This window comes from Rattus norvegicus, chromosome 5 (genome assembly GCF_021556685.1).
Source record: "Rattus norvegicus strain SHRSP/BbbUtx chromosome 5, alternate assembly SHRSP_T2T, whole genome shotgun sequence".
Classification (NCBI taxonomy): Eukaryota; Metazoa; Chordata; class Mammalia; order Rodentia; family Muridae; genus Rattus; species Rattus norvegicus.
In genome coordinates this window covers 153,518,375-153,532,885 of record NC_141538.1, presented here as the reverse complement: position 1 = coordinate 153,532,885, position 14,511 = coordinate 153,518,375, and the positions used below count along the sequence as shown (strand labels likewise).

General features: G+C 49.1%; 1 protein-coding gene across 1 annotated transcript in view; it reads left to right on the top strand.

Annotated features, from left to right (window-relative positions):
- The first annotated feature begins 7,828 nt into the window (after positions 1–7,828).
- The window catches only part of Clic4 (CLIC family member 4), a 59,746-nt gene continuing 53,063 nt past the window's right edge, over positions 7,829–14,511 (top strand). The window contains 1 exon segment of the mRNA NM_031818.2: positions 7,829–8,077. Coding sequence (NP_114006.2) covers positions 8,006–8,077 — 72 coding nt within the window. The 5' untranslated portion in view covers positions 7,829–8,005.

Below are 14,511 nucleotides of genomic sequence, written 5' to 3'. Positions count from 1 at the left end.
TGCACCATCCTTCTTGGCTATGCTTGCCTTTTCCCTCTTGTGATTCCAGGCCCTCTTGCTTGCACAACAAAGCTTTTTTTTTTCTTTTTTTGAGACAGTTGGACAGAGGGCTAGGTAGCTCAGGCTGCCCAGGAATGCATGGTTGTCTGTCTGCCTGCCCTGGATGCCTGAGATGACAAGCATGCACCACCACACCTGGCACCTGGCTTATGTCATCATCGCTGTTTTGCTGAGACAGGGGCTCAGGTATCTTGACTCTCTTGCCCTGACTCCCCTAGGGCTGGAATTTTGGATATGAGCTTCCTTGGCCAGTTTCTGGTACACTGGGGGATCCAATAGGGACTTATTTTTTCTTTTTTCTCTCCCCCACGCCCGCCTGCCCGCCTGCCTGCCTGCCTGCCCGCCTGCCTGCCTGCCTGCCTGCCCCGGAGCTGAGGACCTGAACCCAGGGCCTTGTATTTGCTAGGCAAGTGCTCTACAACTGAGCTAAATCCCCAACCCCCCAATAGAGAACTTAAACACTCAACTCAAACTCTACCAACTGAGCCCCAGCTCCAGCCCCAGCCCCAGCCTCCTTTGTTTGTCATTTTTTAAAAAAAAAATTACTTGTTTATTTTACATATATGAGTACACTGTCATTCTCTTCAGACACACCGGAAGAGGGCATTGGATCTCATTACAGATGGTTGTGAGCCACCACGTGGTTGCTGGGAATTGAACTCAGGACCTCTGGAAGAGCGGCCAGTGCTCTTCACCGCCGAGCCATATCTCCAGCCCTTGTCCTTTATTTTTAAATTACTGTGTGGGTATTTGCACATATGCACAGGTGTCCTTGGAGGTCAGAGACTTTGGATCTCTGTGGAGCTGGAGTTACTGGAGGTTGTGAGTCACCAGATGTGAATGCTGGGAACCACACTCTGGTCCTTTGGGGAACCAGTTCCAACTCCCACCCACTGAGCCCTATCTTCAGCCTCACAAGCATTGTTTGGTCTGTTTGTTTCTTTGTTTGAATGCTAATGAAAACTCTATGAGGTCAGAGAAGACAATGAGATAGAAACTTGGGTTTGAGGATAGGCTCTACCATTCCCTAGCTCTGTGACTTAGGCAAGCTGCTTAACCTCTCTGAGCCTTGGTGTTCTCTACTGTGTACACTATGCCTCGGTGGTCTTTTCTCTAGTGACGATCCAGCTACTGGGCCAGCCTGGTGGCCAGGAAGAGCTTCCGAGCATTTGATTTCTTGAGCTGAGAAAAACCGGACAGGAAATGCGTCTCCACCTCTCAGGCTTGTTAAATGACTCGCTCCCTCCTCAGAGGTTGGAAAGGTCAGCCATTCTACAAATACTGCCTTCAGGTTAAACTTCAGCCAAACTTATGGCTTGGCCACAACCAGCAGGAAATTATAGGATCTAATTCCCGTTGTACTGACACGCTTGAATTCGAAGCCAAACTGAAATTTTCCATAGCAGAGTTGATCCATAGAGGTCTTGACTGGCATCACCCAAGTTAACTGAGCAGTTATTATGTGATAGGAGCCTGGAGAGAAACAGCCAAGCAAAACTCAGGAGATTGAGGTCTATTTCATACATTCAGCCCTGCCCCTGAACTCCATCTGTAGACCAGGTTGGCTTAGAACTCAGAGTTGCCATAGCGGAGTCTGTCATGGTTCTATTACTATGAAGAGACACCAGGACCAAGGCAACTCATATAAAAGAAAATGGTTAATTGGGTTAGGAGGAGGTGGTTCAGCAGTTAAGAGCATGTATGCTCTTGCAGAGGACTTGAGTTTAGATTTTAGCGTTCATGTCAGGGGACTCTCATGTCCTCTGTCACTCCAGCTCCAGGGCACCTAATGCCCCAGGCCTCTGTGGGCACACTGGCATGGCACGGACATATACTCACACAGTACACATATGCACACAATTAAGAGATAAAAGAGGGCTGGAGAGATGGCTCCATGGTTAAGAGCACTGGCTGTTCTTCCAGAGGTCCTGAGTTCAAATCCCAGCACCCACATGGTGGCTCACACCCCTCTGGAACTCCAGCCTCTGGGGATCCCACACTCTCTCTTGGTCTCCCTAGGTACGAGGATTGCATATGGTTCACAGATATTCATGCAGGCAGATGCTGATACACATAAGCATAAATACAATTTTTTAAAGATTTATTTATTTCATGTATGTGAGTACACTGTAGCTGTCCTCAGACACACCAGAAGAGGGCATCAATCCCATTACAGATGGTTGTGAGCCACCATGTGGTTGCTGGGAATTGAACTCAGCACCTCTGGAAGAGCAGTCAATGAATGTGCTTAACCGCTGAGCCATCTCTCCAACCCCATAAATAAAATTTTTAAAAAAGAAATAAAGCAAATCTTTACTTTTCAAAGAAAAAGATGAATAATCCTGGCTGTTCTGTGGAAAGTGGATTGAAGGGAAGAAAGAGAGGAAAACTACTCACCCTGGTGCGAAGACACATAACTAAAAGGGAAATAGATATCAGAAAGGAATATACCAAGAAGAGACTTTCGTATGAACAATATCAGTGGCTAGCATTTATCTATGATTCTGTGTTCTGTGAACTATCATCATTAACCCTCTCATTGACTGTGAATTGGTACATTCCAAGTCACCTACCTGGGTTAGGCACTTAGCCACGCTCTCTGTGCTGTGTAAGGCTGTCCTTGAGGAAGAGGGCAGAGGTCACTGGATGGGGAGTCACAGATGTTTGGGAGTTTATGTCGTGCCCCGTTCACTTGTACAGTTGTGCAAAGGAGCGCGGGCTCCGAAACACTTGATGGCTCCACCTTCTCCAAGCCTCGTGACATGGGGTTAGCTGTTCCCTGAACCTTTTTCCATATCTGTAGGATGAGGACTAGGAAAAGTGTGCCCCCAAAAAGAATCCCAGAGGGGTTGGGGATTTAGCTCAGTGGTAGAGCTTGCCTAGGAAGCGCAAGGCCCTGGGTTTGGTCCCCAGCTTCGGAAAAAAGAACCAAAAAAAAAAAAAAAAAAAAAAAATCCCCGAGAGGAAACAGGGGAAACAGGATTGACTGTGAAGGCCCCGGCTTGGCGTGTGCGGAGAGGCATGGGGCTGGGTGAGCCGCACAGTGTGCTGACACACGGAGCTGACAGAGCTCCTATCATGTGCTGGATACCACTGTAAGCACTTCACCCGATTAGTCCGTGGTTGAGCTTGTTAAATGGGTTCCATTTAGACCTGCTCCTCAGAGAAGCACAGAGAGGGTTGGTTGGCCACCTTGAGCTGGTACGTGACAGTCAGGACTGGATGGGACCAGATAATTAGCCTGCTGGGAGCTGACTGGAAACCCCCCCACCTTGTCTTTTGGAAACCTGATTCCTTGTGTGTGACATGGTATATATTTATTTACTTAGAGATATATAGCTCACGTAACAGTAGGCACTCTTAACCCCTAAGCCATCTCTCCAGCACCCCGCCCCTCCCTTTCCATTTTATGTGGGTTCTGGGAATCAAACTGTTGTTGTGCAGACTTTACTGCTGAGCCCCTCACGGGCCCCTCCCCTTGCTTGTCAGATACAGGGTCTCACTGTATAGCCTGGGCTGGCCTAGAGCCTGCCCCTGCTTTCCCGCCTCAGCTGGAAAGTGCTAGGATTCAGGCATGAGGAAACCAAAGCCTCCCAGTGGTTCATTCATGCTCGCTGTGCCCAGGTACGTGACACTGCAGTACGGCGGACAGAATGGAGCTGTTTCCTGTAGGCTTGATGTGACCATGGCCGTCATGGAGCAGAGCAGCTGTGGTGACCCGCAGAAACCTTGGCCTGCTGTCATAGCAACGAAACAAATAAGCCCATCTATCAGATAGCTAAGGTATCAGGGCTGTTAACATTCCCTCTTAGGGATGGGGAGGGTCACAAGACCCTCCTCTGAGATTCCAATCACCACTCCCTCTTGCCCTAGATGACAAATGGTCATCTTAGAAATGCTGAAGCTCACTGGTCACTGACTGGGGTGGGACTTCTCTGTGATGGCAGCTGCTCCTGAGTCACCCATGCTCTTGTTAAGTATCCCAGGACACTGAAGAATTCACCAAGGTGGACCTGGCAGATTCTTTGTTCTGTCTCCTCCCTCTCTATTTGGTATGACTAGGTGTTTAAGTCTTCCCAGGAAAGTCACCCAACCACAGGGCTCAGACATTCTGTGTACACTCTCACCAGGAATATTCAGGAACAGAGTCACCCAAACCCAGTAAACCTCTTCCCTGGAAGAAGCATATGCGATATATGTACGCATATTGGTTTGCTTTCTGTTGCTGTAACACATAAACAAGACCAAAAACAAGTTAGGGGAGGAAAGGATTTCTTTAGCTGAAGCCTTCGGGTCACAGTTCTTCACTGGGAGGAGTCAGGGCGGGACCTCAGGCAGGAGCTTGAAACCTTGGAGGAACGATGCTTACTGGCTTACTCACTGCTATGCTTGCTCACACAATCATGCTTTATACTGCCCGGGAACACCTTGCACAGGGGTGATGCCAGCCACAGTAGCTTGGTTCTCCTGCATCAATGAATAATCGAAGGAAGCCCTTAAAGGCAAGCATATGGGATGATCTGATCTAGGCAAATTCAATTGAGACTGCATGCTCTGATGATTATAGGCCTATAGGCCATGTCAGGTTAAAGCCACCTAGGACTGTATACTAGGAACACACACACACACACACACACACACACACACACACACACACACACACACACGCACATCTGGAGAGGAAGGAAACAGAGGCTGGGTGAGTGCTGGCAGTGCCCAGCTTTCATAAGCGATACCTAGTGACCGTCTAAGGCGTTACTATTTTGAGCAAAGATCTGAAGGACGTGGGTGAGTGGGAATTCTGGTAGACAAAGGGTGCAGAAGGAGATGAGAGTAGGCACAAAGGCCCTGAGGCAGCAGTGTGCTCCACACATAGTCCAAGGACTAGAAAGGAGGCTGCTGGGGCTGGGGTGGGGCACACAAGGGAGAGCAGGTGGGGATGAGGTCAGAGGGGTGTGTGTGTGGAGAACACACCTCCACCCATCTTCAAGATTTCTCTGTGTTATAAAAACAAACAGGAGCACAGGGCATAAAAGTCTTGCCTTTCAAAGTTGGAAGTAAGGTGCTGTGGGACCTCCCTGCAGAAACACTCTCTCTTTTTCCTCCTCCTCTTCCTTCTTCTCCTCCCAGATCCGTCTGTGGTCCCATGTTTGTGAGCATCAGAGTGGAAACTGAGACCCCTAGGCATGACCGTGACTAGGTTCTAGGCCTAGGCTCCAGGTCTTGGCCAGTGCCTGAGGGTATCCCTACGGGCAGGAGCAGTCCTGGGGACCTCAGGACTTGGAAAATGTCACAGGCTTCCTCCCATTTAAGCAAAGAGACAGAAAGACCTCTTCTGTGTTGCTGTTTCCTGGTGTGGGCCATCTCTGTGCTGGTGGCTGGTGGCCAGCCTGGGCCAGTACAGACACATGTGAGTGAGAACTTTGGGGACCCAAACTGACTTGGATAAACCGTAACTGGGACCCAGTGGACTCATGTATGTCTTTGGGCAATGCGGAGTCTTTTTAGGCTCTGCTGGGTCATTTTAAGTGTGTGTGTTTTTTGAATTTAACATTTGGGATCACGGTGGGATGGGTAGACTGTGAGGGGACTTTAGTCTCCTCACCGTTCTGTGAAAAATTAACACGGGGCCGGGTTCAGAGTCCGGCTGTCCCTTTGATTTGTTTCTGGTTCAAGTTTCGCTCTACAGGGCAGCCTGCTGGCTTTCCTTACTTTACAACAAACTAGCTGGTCACTGAGGGGAACTTGGTGCCAGCCTTGCCTGTAGGGATGGATAGGACACCAGAGGCTCCATGAAGTACCAGCCCTCCCTGACTACACAAGGCGGTAACCAACACCACCTTCTAGTCCAGATACTGAAAGGAAGTCTTAGGCTTTTGTTTACTTTGAGGCAGGGTCTAATGTAGCCCAGGCTAGGCTTCAAACTCATTATATAGCTGAGAATGACCCTAAACTCCTGATCTTCCTGCTTGCCAGCGCAGGGATGACAGGCATGGGGCACCCCTCTCAGTTATGGAGTGCTGAGAACTGAATCCAGGGCTTTGAGCCTGGTAGGTCTTCCAACTGTCCGAAATCCCTAGTCTACGAAAACTTTACTGTGCTGCGCAGTGGTAACACATGCCTTTAAATCCCAGCATTTGGGAGGTGGAGGCAGGTGAATCTTTGAGTTCGAGTCTAGCCTGGTCTACCGATCGAGTTTCAGAATAGCCAGGAGTACACAGAGAAACCCTGTCTCAAATTTTTTTTTTTTTTTTTTTTTTTTTACTATGAATGTTGGCTGCAGTGGCGAACACCTTTGACCCAGTACTTGGGAGATGGAGACAGAGACAGAGACAGGCAGATCTATCTGGTCAACCTACTGGGAACCTATCTGAACAAAACCAAAACCCAAACCCTGGTGTGTGTGTATGTGTGTGTGCCTGGAATTGGTGTTCTCCTTTTCCTTCAGAAGGGTCCCCCAACAAATGCCTTTACCTGCTATCATCATCATCATCATTTTGAGATAGTCCTGCAATATATCTAGTTTATCCTCAAACTCCCAGTCCTCCTGCCCGAGCCTCCTGAGAGCCACCTATCAGTCACCAAGTCAGGCCAAGGTTTAGGGTGTTTAAGGCCACTGCCAAACTGTGAACTTAAAACAGCCTTACTCCAGAGCATTGCCGGATCTAATTGCTGGGCCACAGCATCCTTCTCGAAGAATCTAGCAACTTGCACCAGGTTGAGTGAGGTTAAAGTTGCAGGTTGCACCGCATTTTTACACATCATTCCAATTTGTTGAAGCATTCTGAGCCACATTAGGCACAGAGCCTGCGAGATAACTGTGCCGTCGCACCCCCCCCCCCCTCCAATTTAACCTTTCTAATCAACTCACTCATCACCCTAACCCGGGAGGTACCAAAGAATGAGCAGATTAAGGAAAACCAGAAGACAAGTTTTCCGGAGGTGACATTCAGACCACGTGTCTCTGGCTCCTGCCCTCAGGGTGTAAAGCACTCTGGCCCCTGCGCGCTGAGGGCGGTACTCAGGTGACTCTAATGCTCATTAAAGTTCTCCAGGTGAACGGAAGACAGGAATCGGTCCTGGTGGGGCAAAATAGCAGGATAACGTTTTTTAAGTCTGGCGCTGCCTTAGGCGCCAGGGTTGTGCTGGAGTTGGATCCTTTCCCACCGTTTTGGCCTAATTCGGAGCCTGGAACACAGCTCGACTTTATAAGAACTTTTGGGTATCTTGACTTCTAGTTGAGAAGAATCCCGAGAAGAGATCCGCCGTCAGAAGAAGAAAAAAAGTTCTTCTTAAGGACATGAAAACTCTCGCAAAAGTTTTCCAGGAAAAGGCGGCCGCGCCTAACAGAAGGAGCGGTGGAGGCCGCCGCCCGGGGAACGGGAGGGGACGATGAGTCCTTGCGGCTCTAGTGGGGGGCAGGGGAAGAGGGCGCGAGGCGGGACGCCCCGCATGAGGTCACTTGGCACCAACCAGCAGCAGCTGCGCTGTGGAGGGAGACCGTGTCAGGCTCGGGCTCCGGGAACCTTTCCCTCCCGCCTGGCTGGGGGCGGGGGAGGGAACGCCCCGCCTAGGCCGCGCCCCCTTGGTCGGTCGACCTAGGCTAGAGCGCTCCCCTGCCGTCCTCCCTCGAGGCCACGCCCTCCGGCTCGGGCCGGGTCCATTTCCCCCGCAAGATCCTATTGCTCTGGGCCACTGCTCCGCCCACGCCACGCCCACCGGGCTCCGCCCAGCGGTTTGAAGCGGCAGCGACCGCAGCCCCCTCAGAGTCGCGCGCGAGGCGTGAGGCGGTGCTGAGGATCTGAGCCACGGGCAGCTAGACGCCCGGACTGTCCAGTGAGCGAGCGAGCCAGCGAGCCAGCGAGCCAGCGGCAGGAACCCGCAGCCACTGCAGCCCCGGAGCCACAGCCGCAGCCGCCGTCCGCGGAGCCCAGCCCAACTGGCCATGGCGCTGTCGATGCCCCTGAACGGACTGAAGGAGGAGGACAAAGAGCCCCTCATCGAGCTCTTCGTCAAGGTGAGCGCTCGCCGTCCCGGGCGCCGCGGGCTGGTGGCCCCCGCGCCCCGAAGCGCCCCCACGCGGCGTCCCCGCGGCCCGAAGCGGCGCCGTACCTCCCGCACCCCTTCCCATTGTTTCGGCTCCTCGCCTTCCCGCCTCGCAGCGGGACCTTGGAGGATCCTGCGGGCGCGGCGACAGAGAGGCGACTCCGCAGGGCGGGACGCGCCTCAACCGCGCCGCGTGGGTCCTGTCACCCTCCTCGCTCTGCCCGACCCCACCCCGCCGCGAGCCCAAGTCTGGGGCGGCCCGGCTGATTGCTCACCCAACTTACTTGAAGGTTGGCGCTCGGCCGCTGGGAAACTGAAACTTTAATTTCGATACAATGTTAAATAAAATAAAGGGGCGGGGGGACCGGGAAGCCTTAAACCCAGCAATTGGGAAAAGTGGTCTCGGGAAGATCGGGAGTTTCAGGGCCAGCCTGAGCTACTTAGTGAACCCAGGGCAAGCCTGGGATACGTGGGACCCTCAATCCAGCCCTCCTCTCCTATGGGGGAGGGGACTTTTTTTTTAATGCGGGCGTGGTGACTAGTCTATGACCCAGCAGTAGAGGCTTGAGGAGTGCCTCGAGTTCGAGGCCAGCCTGGGTTACAAATGTGAAGCAGTCACCCCCCCCCCCCAACCCAGACAACAACCGCAAAGAAGAAGAAAAAAAGGAAAAGAAAAGAAAAAGCGAAAAGAAGGGTGGATGCCCCAAGGCTTCCGGAAAAGACGGAGATTCCCGACTTGGGTTTTCCTGTCCGGTGTTTTACCACCATCTGGTTTTCTTGTTTCTCTAGCGCGCCTGCTTTCACATGATGCAACCTTTTGGCCGCTCCCGTTGCTGGTGCCACCTCGGCAAGCGCTTTTGGTTTGAAAGAAAACCTGATGCCAGAAAGAATTCTCTGCTTCCTCAGGCTTTGAAAGGCTCATTCCTCTCTCTGTCCTCAGCCTGTAAATTCCCGAGCTGGCTTCTTCACTTAGGAATACTCTCCGCCACTCTCCCTTTTGGAGCGTAGTGAAGGAGAGAAAAGTTAACATCTGGGTCCCTGCTTTACTGAGCCTCCTTCGAAACCCAGACATTCTGTTAGCCACTAAATAGCCAGGCTTATGCGGAAACCCGCAACACTAGAAATTCAACAGGCATCCAGTACTAAGTCTGCCCTTAGTTTTAATTTGAAAGCGCAGAAATTATTGAAGGATGTGTTCCAGAGGTGGAAGGCAGAAATCTGCAGGGTGGTAACAATGTTTGCTTTAGTGTTTTCTTTTGGTTGCCGGTTTAAGAAACTTTTTGGGGGGGGGGTGTCTAGAGCAGCGGTTCTCAACTAGGGGTGGAGACCCCTTTCAAAGGTCTAACAATTTTTTTTACAGGGGTCACCTAAAACTATTGGAAAACACAGATAATTTCATTACAATTCATAGCAGTAGCAGAGTTACAGTTATGAAGTAGCAACAAAAACACTTATGATGGGGGGGTCACTGCGACATGAGAGAAGCATTAGGAAGAAAAAGGCTTAGGGCTCTCAGAATATCACAGTGCGTGCAACTGGAGGTAGCAGACAATACCTTTGAGGCCTGTAGGAAGGAACCTGGAGTAAGAAATGGGGAGAGTGGGGTAGAAAACTGAGAAGGGTACACCTAGGCCCAGAGATGGAGGTGAGATGTAACAGTTTTCCTCCTCTTGTCTGCCGCCTCCAATCTTTTTCTGAGACACAGGGTCTTACTCTGTAACCTGCCTTGTCTTGGAACTCATAATGTAGTCCAGGTGGGTCTCAGGCTGGGATTACAGGTGTGAAACATCATATCCAGCAGGAAGGACTTTCGATAAACTAAACAAAACGAAGCCAAAAAAAACCCGACCTGTAAAAGTGTACATGCTAATCTGAAGTACATCGAGCGCCTAGTGGTAAAGCCTTAGAGGTGTTAGACAACTCTGAATTATGAACCGAGCAATGCAAGGCTGGTCCTTTAATCCCAGCCTTTGGAAGGCAGAGGCAGGCAGACACCTGAGCTGAAGGCCAGCCTCGTCTCTACCTAAGCTAGCAGGGCTGCATAGAAAACCCAGGCTCAAAATCAACAGCAAACACAGCGACTTAGAATCACACAGATAGTATACTTTATATAGCTTTTGCTCAGTGTGGTTTAGGAGGTCCTGGCCGCCAATAAAATATGGCAAGAAAAAGGTTTAAAAACTAGGGAAGGGATTGGAGAGGTAGCTCAGTGGTAGAACACTTGCCTAGCATGGGCAAAAACCCTGTGTGTGATTTTTTTTTTTTTTTTTTCAGTAACACACACACACACACCCCTACCTCTTGGAAAGGACATGACGATGCCTAATGCCCTTCTCACTGTTGATTTAATACTTCCATAAGGAGAAGGGTGAGGTGTGTTTTCCCAAAGCTGAGTCACTTTCGTGCCCCTTCCTTCCCAGTGGTCCATATTTGTATGTGAACCACTGAATTCACAGGTCTCTGGCCTTGGAGGTCAGAGATCAGCCTAGAGTTCTGGGCGCATTGACTGGGCTATCCCGGGCAATTTGTTTTCTTTCAAGCTGTATTTATTTTGTCTGTGAAATGATCTTTACCCTTCTGTGTTTTACTGTAGGCCAATTTTCCGCTGATACAGACCCAGTTGGTTGTTTGAAAGGAGAAAGAAAATGAAAATGTGGTAAAGGCTGTTGATTTCTTTTCAAATCCTAGATGTAGGAAATGCACACGGGAAAACACTCATAAATAGTTAATTTTGAAAGCACCTCGGGGGTGGCAACTAGTCTAGAATGGTATGCTAAACAATGTTAGCTTTTCAGCCAAGTATCCCCAGTTTGTAGCTGAAAACTTTTTTCCTTTTTGACTTAGGCTCTTACTGTGTAGTTCAGTCTGGGCGGAATCAAGCAGCTCTGGAGCTCACACCAGCCTCAGACTCAGGGCTGACCTGCCTCAGCCACCAAGTGCTCCATTTCTAGGTGTGAGTCACCACTATGTGGCTGAAAACTTTCTGTGTTCAGAAAAGCACTCACTGTGTGTCTGTATGGGACAGCACACCTTTGAAGGTCATCGAGGAACTTAACAGAGCTGATTCTCCCCTCCTCCCTCCCGGGTTCTGGAGCCTGAACTCAGGAGCCAGGCTGTCTGCTTGGTCTGTGTGGTGCTCCACAGTAAGGTACCTAGTGGTGGGTAGGAGATGGCTTCTTTTCCTTTCCACGGCACTTAAAAAAAAATATGTTTAAAAGTTATTTTTCTCTTCAGCTATGTATGTGCACATTTGCATGTGGTATATGCACACATTTGCGGGTGCCCTTGTGTTCAGAAGATGATGTCAGATCCTCTGGACTGTGTGCTGCCCAACATGGATGCTGGGAATCGAACTCTGATCCTCTGCAGGTCCTGCTGCATGGCTCCCACCAGCAGTGAGCACTCAAACCCCTGGCCATCTCTCTAGTGTTGTTGCTGTTAGTGTATGTCTTGTCTGTCCTTTGAATTGGAAACAACCCTTCCCCCCTTTTCATTTTTGATTTTTTTTGTTTTTGGTCCTGGATAGGTTTTCCTTTTGTAGCTAAGCTAGCCTTGTATTCCCGACATAGCCCAGGCTGTCCTCTAACTTAGACCATTCTGCCTTGGCCTCCTGGGTGCTGTCATTGCAATCATGAGGCACCCTGTTTTCCTTGAATAACTTATTTCTTAGGTCCTGGTTTCTGAGTCATGAACCTTGACCCTTTGTCCTACTTTCTGTAGCCCACAGACGCGAGTCCCATGTGATTAATAGCTATTTAACCTCTTTTTCCTTCATAGTTTAGTACTTCTGATCTTTTCGTGTATTTGGCAATATATCTTCTTGACTATGTGTGTAGTTAGGGTCCAAGATTCCTGTTTGTGTAAAGGTAAATAAATATTAATTCAGGACCTGTGTACCTGGTGTCACTCGCCCTCTTTTTATTTATATATTTATTTGAGGCCGGGCCTTACTCTGTAGCTCAGACCACCCTTAAATTTGTGGCAGTCTTCTTTCTTCAGCCTCCCGAGTACAGGGATTGCACACAGACAGGGGGTAATCGGGAGTTTGGAGTTTTGTTTTGCTTGCATGAGTCCGTTTGTATCAACATCACAGTCTCTCCACTTTGGCTGCATCTGTATGATGGATGCATTTCTTATCCTAGTAGAAGGTAATCTCTTTGCAGGACTTAGTTTTATGGGTCATAATTTGATCTTTAATGTACTACCATTTTGAATTGGGCTATCACTGTCTATCCCAAGCTTCTGGGATTGGGAGGGGTTTTTATAGGAAGTTAATCTGCAGAGGGAATTTAAGGCCAGTCTGGACCATATGGCGCTGACCTGTCTCAGAGACAACTGGGTGTAACTGGTTGGTAGGAGAGTTCCTGCTTAGCCTAGCTTCTTAGGTCTTAGGATTGACCTCCCAGTACCACAAACAAACAGATGGCAAGGCGGTGCTTATAGAGTCAAATACGGTTCCTGTACATTAGGAGCTAGACCTGAGGATTGAAGTAGGCTTGAACTTGGCCCTGAAAAAGTAGGGAACTAGGTAGGTTAGAGGTAGGTGAGAAAGGGAATATGAGTTTAGACATCACTTGGGAAGTCCCCCAGGAGCAGCTAGACAGGAGGAGCCAGAAAGTCAGATCTGGACCAGCTGAGGCATTTATTCTCACAGGCTTTGCTCTCCAGGTACCTCTCCCTTCCCTGCTGTGCCCTGTTATTGGCCTGTTCTCTGCCCACTTCTTCCTCAGCCCTAGTTTGGGGTGTGTGTGAATGGATCCTGCTGCCGGTGCGAAGTGGGAGGTTTTTTATGTTTCAAGGGCAGACTTCAGTGCTTTCAATACTTTTTCTGTAGAACAGTGATGCGGAGATCAGTGCTCCCCCTGGTTTGCTCATTTGGGTGTATAGAGGGGGAACTTAAGGACTTGGTATGCATTTCCATAATGTAAAATGTGAGGTTAATGGAAACTTGTCTTTGTTCCTCTTATCCTGGGGCTGTTTCTGGAGACCTAAGTCAGGTTGCTTTGGGCAAATACCAAGGTGATGATTTGGTTAAATATAAAATTCTGACAGGAGCCCAGAATGAGGAAGACACACAGGAGTGGAGGGGACTAAGTACAGGGCACACCTAATGCACTAGTGACAGGAAAGGGACATCAGGTTTTGGAAGGATGCCTAAGGGGTGCCTTGAAGCCAGGAGGGGGTGGTGAGCAAGACTTCCCCTTCGGCCTGCTTCCCTGGCAGAGGAGAGGAACCTCCGCTTCTCCTTTTCCTGTGTTTCCTGAGTAGGGAATGAGTGAGTCTCTGGGAAGTGAGTTAGGCAGTATGGGAAGTGTGATTAAGGCACCGTGAGTTAAGATTTGTATCAAGCAGAGCAGAAAACTAGGGTAGGTTTGCTGGGTTAGAGGCTGGGACTGAGAGTAGAAATGAGTTTCTGGTGGAAAATGACAGACATTCGGGTTATGGTTACGTATGAGTATGAGTTAGCCGAAATCTAAATTTAGTTCAGGGCGTGTGTTTGTGAATTTCTTAGGAGCTTTTAGTTCTGTTGCTTTTTTTTTTTTTTTTTTTTCTTTTTTTGGAGCTGGGTACCGAACCCAGGGCCTTGCGCTTGCTAGGCAAGCGCTCTACCACTGAGCTAAATCCCCAACCCCTTCTGTTGCTTTTTTATGAGACTTGGCTCACAAGACCTCAGTGGTCAGGAACAAGTATCAGTGTGAAGAGTATCAATTAGCTGTTCTCTTTTCTTATAGTTTTGGTGGTAGTAGGAATGGATCCTAAGGCCTATGTACACTAGGCAAGCACGCTATCACTAATACCAGAGCCCTTTAAAAATATAAATTAATTAGAGACAAGGTCTCATGATGTAGCCTTGGCTGACCTGGAACTCTCAATATAAACTAGATTGGCCTTGAACTCAGAGATCCACCTCTCTCCGAGTGCTGAGATTAAAGGCAAGTGCTCTGACTCCTGGTTCCTTTTAAAGTATATTCATTTATTTTATGTGTGTGGGTCTTTTGCCTGTAGTGTACTGCTTCTTGCCTAAGGAGTCCAAAAGAGGCTGTTAGGTCCCCTGAAACTGGCCTTATATAGTTGTGAGCTTCCAGGTGGGTGCTGGGAATTGAACCCTGGTCCTCTAGAAGAGCAGCCAGTGCTCCTAATCACTGAGCTATCACTGCAGCCCCAGGTTTGGGACTTTTGATCTTCCTGAGTAGCTAGGACATCAGGCACAGCAATGAGCATTATTTAAGTTTTCTTCTTATTTAAAATGTAAAATCAGGAGAATGTATTAGACTAATTATGAACTTAGAAAGTCACCACCTAATGTAGATAAATAAGACAATATTTGGAATAAGAACATTTAAATTTGAGTGTTGTTTGAACAAATAGCAATATTGCAACTAGGGTATGAATCCCAGAGCGCAC